Below are 7,445 nucleotides of genomic sequence, written 5' to 3'. Positions count from 1 at the left end.
CGATCAGGCACTGAACCTCAAACTGCCATAACTCAAAGGAAGAGTCGCCTTTACCACGTTCTCCAGAAAATGAAGGAAGCTTGTAGAATCGAGTGTCAAGCGTAGAAGTAGATCCAGGCTCATCAACAATGTTGTCTCGCGCAGAACCACCACCAGCACCTTCCTCCTGATTTAGTCCAGTCTTTGGCAAACCATCAGTCGCAACTAAAAATTCCAACATCATCTTCTGTGCCTTCATCAAATCTTCACCTTGGCTAGCTTTTGTCGACAATTTATGAAACATCTCGGCCATAGCTCTAACTGGGTTATCCTCAGATGACTCCTGAGGTGGAGGAAGGTTCAACTCTTTAGGATCACTCATGATGTTAACAATGTAAGTTACGATGTACCAAAAATGTAACACCCACGTACTAGTAGTATATTATTACAACTTTGGACAAAATTTGTTGGTAATATGAAATAATGCAAAGCGAAAAGCAAAAATATATGCTAAGAATCGAGGACAAGTATAGGCCTAAAGTATATTCAAGCAGAAAACTAAGTACTATGTAATGTAGGTTTACGATTCAAGCACAATACATTATATGATCCCCAAAAATACGCATACAATCAATCACCAGATCAATCACTCGTAATATCAACAGTCTCCGGTACCAAGAATCTTCAAATGGTTAGCAAAATGTCAATTATCAGCAATATAGATGATCATGCAGAGGAAAATACACCAATGTCAACAATATCACACTACCGGATGTAAATTAAATGGGACTCTGTTCCGTTTACTTTAAATATGTTTATTCAGCAATGAACACGGTCTGAAAAGACACACAAAGTAGTGGTAAATTGCACAATGATAATTAGCATGAATTACGTATAGAAACTAATCATAACATACAATCCTCTATCTCCCCCAAGTCCCAAGTACACGTAAGTAATAGGGTCACTCGTATTAGTCCTGGGAACAAAGACTGATGTGAAATATGAGAATTATTAAGAAATGTCCAACTAATTGTCCTTAAATAAACAAAATGAAGCACTGAGTCTCCGTGAAAATTTGCACAACAGATATAACACTAAGGAAATTTTCCAAGTAGAAACAAGTCAATTGTTATTTGGACATTTTATAATCTGAATGCCAAGCTGGTTTCTTTGTGGCCCGGCCAGAAGTCCGGATCGGTGCAGCGGACGGAACTACTGCTTGTGGCGTATGTGTCGAGATAGGTGGCATCGTTGCCGGGGGTTTGGTGATTTTGCTCACTGGGGTTGCAGGAGAATCAAACGCTAGATGACGTCGACTGAAGATGTCTCGAATACCAAATGGCGGTGAAGGGTGATCAACATCAGATGATGAACGAGGCGAACGTTGTATCGTTCTAGTAGTCAACGGAGTGGATGGTGGAGGACTCGTATCCTTACGGGGAGGGTTGCTTTCTTCACCGACGACGGTGTCTGGAGCGTTAGAAGCAGGAGACGTCGTACGATGGGAGAGTCCAATTTGATTGTCAATTGTGTAGCGCGCTGGTGGTGTAACGACTGGGATATACTTCCTGGGGAATTTCCTGTTGCGTAAGGTAACACGGCCAGATCTGTCAACCCGAACTACATATTGATCAAACTGGCGAACTTCGGTAATGATTCCAGTCTTGTCCCATTTAAGGGGTGAGGACCAACTTGATTTTGGATGCGAACATGATCTCCAACTGCAAGAGGTAAGAGGCGTTTGGTGTGTTCAGACCAACGTTCACTTTCTCGCATGTGACGATTCCGTAAAGCCTCCTCGCGAGCTGCTAAAGTCTCCAGCCAAGTGTTGTGTGGAATGTACCGCATAGGACGACCGAACACGCACATAGCAGGGGATAGTTTTGTGTCTCTGTCAGGTGTGTTACGATACTGGAGAATAGCGCGTTGGAATGCGTCGGTGTTTAAGTCGCCATTGGGACTGGTGTTGCCAGTGATCAGACGCTTTACTGTTTTGACTCCCACTTCAGCACGGCAGTTACTATGGGGAAAAGCTACAGATGACAGTCTATGGTGAACGCCCCAGTTCCTGAGAAATCGACGTGTGGCCGCAGAAGTGAACTCGGGTCCATCATCTGATGCTAGTTCATCAGGGATACCAAAAGTAACAAATGTCCTTCGGAGACAAACCATTGGAACCAAATGTCCTTCTGTTAAACCATTGGAACCATCAGAGGCTTTCTCCACCACCGGCCAGTTNTGAGGACCAACTTGATTTTGGATGCGAACATGATCTCCAACTGCAAGAGGTAAGAGGCGTTTGGTGTGTTCAGACCAACGTTCACTTTCTCGCATGTGACGATTCCGTAAAGCCTCCTCGCGAGCTGCTAAAGTCTCCAGCCAAGTGTTGTGTGGAATGTACCGACCGGGTGGTATAGGAATAAAGTCTCGTATAGGACGACCGAACACGCACATAGCAGGGGATAGTTTTGTGTCTCTGTCAGGTGTGTTACGATACTGGAGAATAGCGCGTTGGAATGCGTCGGTGTTTAAGTCGCCATTGGGACTGGTGTTGCCAGTGATCAGACGCTTCACTGTTTTGACTCCCACTTCAGCACGGCAGTTACTATGGGGAAAAGCTACAGATGACAGTCTATGGTGAACGCCCCAGTTCCTGAGAAAACGACGTGTGGCCGCAGAAGTGAACTCGGGTCCACCATCTGATGCTAGTTCATCAGGGATACCAAAAGTAACAAATGTCCTTCGGAGACAGTCTATTAAACCATTGGAACCATCAGAGGCTTTCTCCACCACCGGCCAGTTGGAATAACGATCAACTACCACTAGGTAATTACAGCCCATGTAGTGGAAGAAATCTGCACACACGCATTGGAATGGATAGTCAGGAGTTATCAAAGGAGTCGGTGGTGCATTCGGGTTAGATGGAGCAATACGTTTGCAGTGGTTACAAGTTGCGCGTAGGGAGGCGATGGCAGGCGTGATACCAGGCCAGAAGATTGACGCGTCAGCTCTTGAAGTCATAGATGTCACCCCTTGAGGTGCCGAATGCAGGGAGGCAGGGGTTTCTTCCCGGAGTGATGGGGGAATTACTATTCTGTCTTTATAAAGTACTACACCATCAACCGTATGAAGGTCGTCACGGAATGGGAAATATTCTTGCAGTGGCCTAGGCAGCTCGTGACGGGTTCCCGGTATACCGGCCTCTAATAGAGCGATTAACGCCTGTATGTTGTCATCGCTGGTAGTAGTGGTTCTAACGCGCTCCCAGGTGACGGATCGTAAATTGATCGCATCTAGTGTTAAAGAAGCTGATGCCACGACATGCTCCTCAACAAATGCTAGTCCTGATGAAGGCATGCGTAGACCACTCATTAGACCAAAGTGGGCGATGTCGACGGCAGAAAATGACAGAGCTCAATATCGTCCTCGAGCACAAGTTTCTCAGGCTCACCAATAGGATGTCGGGAGATACAATCCGCAGCACGATGTCGTATGCCAGGCACAGAAAGCATTCGAAAGCGGTATCGTAGTGTTTTCTCCTTGAGGTTACGAAGTCTGTTGTTAGGAATGTTCTCCAGTGATCTATCGCCAAATAACTTCAACAATGGCTTATGATCAACAGCTATGATCAAGTTGTCGCACCCAAGAACGAAGTGTCGAGCTTTATCAAGGGCATCTGCTACTGCTAGGGCCTCGCCCTCAACTGGCGCGTAACGCGTCTCTGCCGCATGTGTGAACCGACAACCTACGAGTGTAACTTTCCAACCATCACGGCAGCATAGCAAGCTTTCATTAGCACAAGCGCAGTGTTTCTGTAGCAACCTAAATCCAATGCCAGTCTTTGACCAGTCTGTCGCGGCACACGTCAATTTACTTGGGTCGAAAATCCGTATACCCTGCTCAATCTCGTTGGCAATGACAATTTTAGATTCCTCAAAAAGTCGTTGGAGATCTTCAGTCCACTGAAACGGTTGATCTGGTTTGAGCAACTGACGGAAAGGAAGCATATTCTCAGTCATACTGAAGGCATACGACACTTGATTGACTAGTCCAAACCATGACCGCACATCTGTGATGTTCCTGGGTGTCGGAAAATCCAGGATGGCGCGTAGGTATTTCTGTGAAGGCCGTACACTATCGTTGGTTATTTCAAACCCAGCGAATTCGAGTGTGTCCTCTGCAAATACAAATTTGTCAGGGTTCAGCGTTATACCGTTACGGCCGCATATGTCAAGCCACTGGACTGTCTGAAAGAAGCTTTCTTCAACAGTGTCTGACCATAAAATAACATCGTCGACACATTTGGTTTTGTTGGGGATGTCCGAAACAAGCTCGTCATAGCGCCTGGTGTATCCGTCGCCCGATGCAATGTAGCCTTGGGGTGCAGTTTTGTAACGGTACCTCCCCCAAGGAGTAATGAACGTGGTCAAGTGTCTGTCCTCTTTGCAGATGGGTACACTGTGATAACCGTTCCATGCATCAAATATTGTCTTCTTCTTTCCATGTGGAATAGACCGGGCTTGGTGGAATGGCGAAGGGGTGTGATGAGTTTCGCGAGTGGCATGTGCATTTAAGGGTTGGAAGTCAACAGGGCGCCGAGGTGTACCATTCTTTTTCGCACAAATAACCATTATATGGCACCAAGTGACAGGCTCACCAACCGGAACAGGTTCAATAACCCCCAAACGAACATCCTGGTCTAGTCCAGCCTTTACTGCACCCTGCCAGTGGATTGGAACGGGTACTGGTGGATGGTGAGCGACAGGTTTCGCGTTGGAGTCCACCATGAGCTTCAAGGGAGGTCCGTTCATGAGTGGTAAAGTCTGGTGTTCACATGTGTTGACTGTGCTAGACTTGTAGTGGTCAAGAAGGTAACCTTTTAAGTGACCAACGTTTTCCGTTGTAGCAGGGAAAGGCAGTTTTGTCGGAGGCGGTGGGGGCATTTGGCGTGTAGGACAATCGCATGCTTTGACTTGGTGATCCGGTAAGGAGAAAGTAGCATCGACATGTATGCTAGCTAAAGGGACTTGAGCTCCGACGGTTGGAAATGAATCGTGGATAATACCTTATGCAGCGCAGGCTTCGAGACTGAGGAAGAGCTTTTCTGTTGAGCTTGTGACATATGTCATCTGTCTGGTCTCCTTGGTGTTTCCTGCCTTGTCTTTACCAATCAAGCGAAGGATGTCGCCCCAAGAATTTTGATACCACCGTATGTTGCCGTGTGCATCTGCATCGTTACAGGTATGAGTTCTGATTCTCGTAGACCAAGGCGGCGGATTACTTTCAAGCCAGCGAGGCAACTCTGACATCCCGTGTCAGCCATAGCCAGTATTGAGACGTTGCTGGTGTCTCGTGTTAGTCTAAAACCTAGGGCGGCGTAGTCCTCAGCAGTAACTTTAGCCGTCACGTTCACGAATGGTTGAGGCTTGGAGCGTTGTTTCGACCAGGAATTCGTCAGGTCGTCATAGACATGGTGGTCGATGCAAATTGAGCGTTCGATGCCAGAATCACTAACGGTACAGTGGTGATGTTGTAGCGAATCATAAACAGAGCACAATTCGTCGAACAAAGCACTTCCGGAAAGTGTGTCACGGCCTGTCACTTTGGGTTTGTCCTTGCTTCTACATACAATTTCAAAACGATGTTCGCGATGACAATGCCCACATATGTGTCTATATGCTGTACACTCTGTTCTATGTATGCGAGCAAGGGCAGATTTGCCGTGTCCTTTTTTTCCGCAATATGCACATTGCTCTGCTTTGTTGGAGGTGTCTTTGGACGACGGTCTGTCAGCCTTGCTTTTCCGGTATGAGCTGCTGGCAGCCTCAACTGGATGAGATTCTGAAAGTCTAGAAGCTGAACGTTTACCGGCCTCCTTTGATTCGGCAAATTGAAATACATCCTCAAGATTCATGTCCTGATTTTTGTGTCCTAGCAGATCAAGTTGTATTTCCGGATCGGCAATTCCCCGGATGAGTACGTCACGTATGATAACGTCAGTGTAATTGACGTCGGCTGACCACCGGGGCACTTAATCACAAACTTGCATATACCGGCCTGTCCTTTAACTCTAACACCGTAACTCCGGACAGTTTCATCACGATCCTGTCGCATATTGTGTAGCGTCACTCTTGCAACCATAGTGTTTTCCTCACGTACTGCGAGCTTTTTAATTGCAGCTAAAACCTCATCCATGGTTTTGTCAGCGAGGCTACCACCGGCTGATCGTGGCAAGTCTTTCCGTAATGGCTCGTCACAGCATTCTAGTAGCTGGATTACTTTATCGCGTCCAGTGATTTTCGTGGCACTGACACCGACCACCGAGATTGGAAATATGCCCACTCCTCGCTAGATCCTGCGGCACTGAGCGTGGGTCACTTAACTCGTTTGGGTATGTGTACAGCGGAGTGAGCCGTGATGAGTGCCGCGACGATAGTGGCATCCAGGTCATCCGTGACATAGTCGCAGTCTGTGATAGGGCAGGCTACAGCTGGCATTGTTGTGATGTGGCAATGATGCAGTTCAGTATTCCGACCGTGTTCATAAATGGGACTCTGTTCCGTTTACTTCAAATATGTTTATTCAGCAATGAACACGGTCTGAAAAGACACACAAAGTAGTGGTAAATTGCACAATGATAATTAGCATGAATTACGTATAGAAACTAATCATAACATACAATCCTCTATAAATGATCATAACCGGAAGTAGCAAAATATAGGCAAAGTAATCGATAATCATACAGTGTCATAATATTGAAAAGTCACAGTCCCGCAAACAGGAACGTTATCACATGTATAATCCCATGTTCATCACAAATGAACAACACGGAATAATTATGTCCATGTAACAAAATATTACACTGTCTCTAGCTGGCTAAGCGTAGAAATCCACCAACACATCATCGTGGTCCTGACTCCTGTCATCTCGGTCCAGTACTGCACTTGGAATGGGCTCTCCTTGCGTAGGGGTGTCAGCGTACAAAGTCCCTACGTGGTATCAATAGAATCTTGATTTAATTCATCATTGATTAAAACTTATTTCTTTAATAAGTCTAAATTAACTCTTACAGATTCGAGAAACTGATGTTGGTACTCCTCCTACTTCTCCTTTTTTTAACAACAAAAACATACTAAATGGCATTAATACACAATCAATAACACTCATTCCATTTTCACCACAGAAAGTAAAATCACTAGAAGATTGTCTAGGTCTCTACCATTTACAATTTTTAGACCCGATGATTTACATAGGTTTAACAATCTAGTACCAAATGCGTTGACTCCTGGATCAGGATTTGTTCTGATCGGCAGAAGCCTTACTTCATCGGTATCACTTAAGTAATTAAAAATGGATTCAATATGTGACTGTATACCGCTATATAAATTGTCGAATGAAATGAAATCATCTGTATTACGGGTACGACTGTTTAAATCACCTATTACCATTACGTTTCTGGATTCAGA

General features: G+C 45.6%; 1 protein-coding gene across 1 annotated transcript; it reads right to left on the bottom strand.

The window, feature by feature from the left end:
* Positions 1 to 1,108: 1,108 nt before the first annotated feature.
* On the bottom strand, positions 1,109 to 3,336 carry LOC110454038 (uncharacterized protein K02A2.6-like). The gene is made up of 3 exons (XM_021503362.1): positions 2,377 to 3,336; positions 1,625 to 1,818; positions 1,109 to 1,586 (listed from the first exon to the last, which is right to left on the bottom strand). Exons 1-3 carry the CDS (start codon positions 3,334 to 3,336, stop codon positions 1,109 to 1,111), a joined length of 1,632 nt encoding a protein of 543 aa, XP_021359037.1.
* Between the last annotated feature and the right edge of the window lie 4,109 nt (positions 3,337 to 7,445).

The sequence above is a fragment of the Mizuhopecten yessoensis genome, unplaced genomic scaffold (assembly GCF_002113885.1).
Source record: "Mizuhopecten yessoensis strain PY_sf001 unplaced genomic scaffold, ASM211388v2 scaffold7635, whole genome shotgun sequence".
NCBI classification, from domain to species: domain Eukaryota; kingdom Metazoa; phylum Mollusca; class Bivalvia; order Pectinida; family Pectinidae; genus Mizuhopecten; species Mizuhopecten yessoensis.
Note: the sequence above shows the minus strand (reverse complement) of the source record. Positions and strands in the feature narration are given on the sequence as shown.

Excerpts from the sequence above, each read along its gene's own strand:
- LOC110454038 (XM_021503362.1), bottom strand. The coding sequence starts at position 3,336 with ATGCCTTCATCAGGACTAGCATTTGTTGAGGAGCATGTCGTGGCATCA. Across the intron at positions 1,819-2,376 it reads CTATACCACCCGGTCGGTAC|ATTCCACACAACACTTGGCT; the intron begins ATTCCACACAAC and ends CCTATGCGGTAC. Across the intron at positions 1,587-1,624 it reads AGACTGGAATCATTACCGAA|ATCTGGCCGTGTTACCTTAC; the intron begins GTTCGCCAGTTT and ends TCGGGTTGACAG.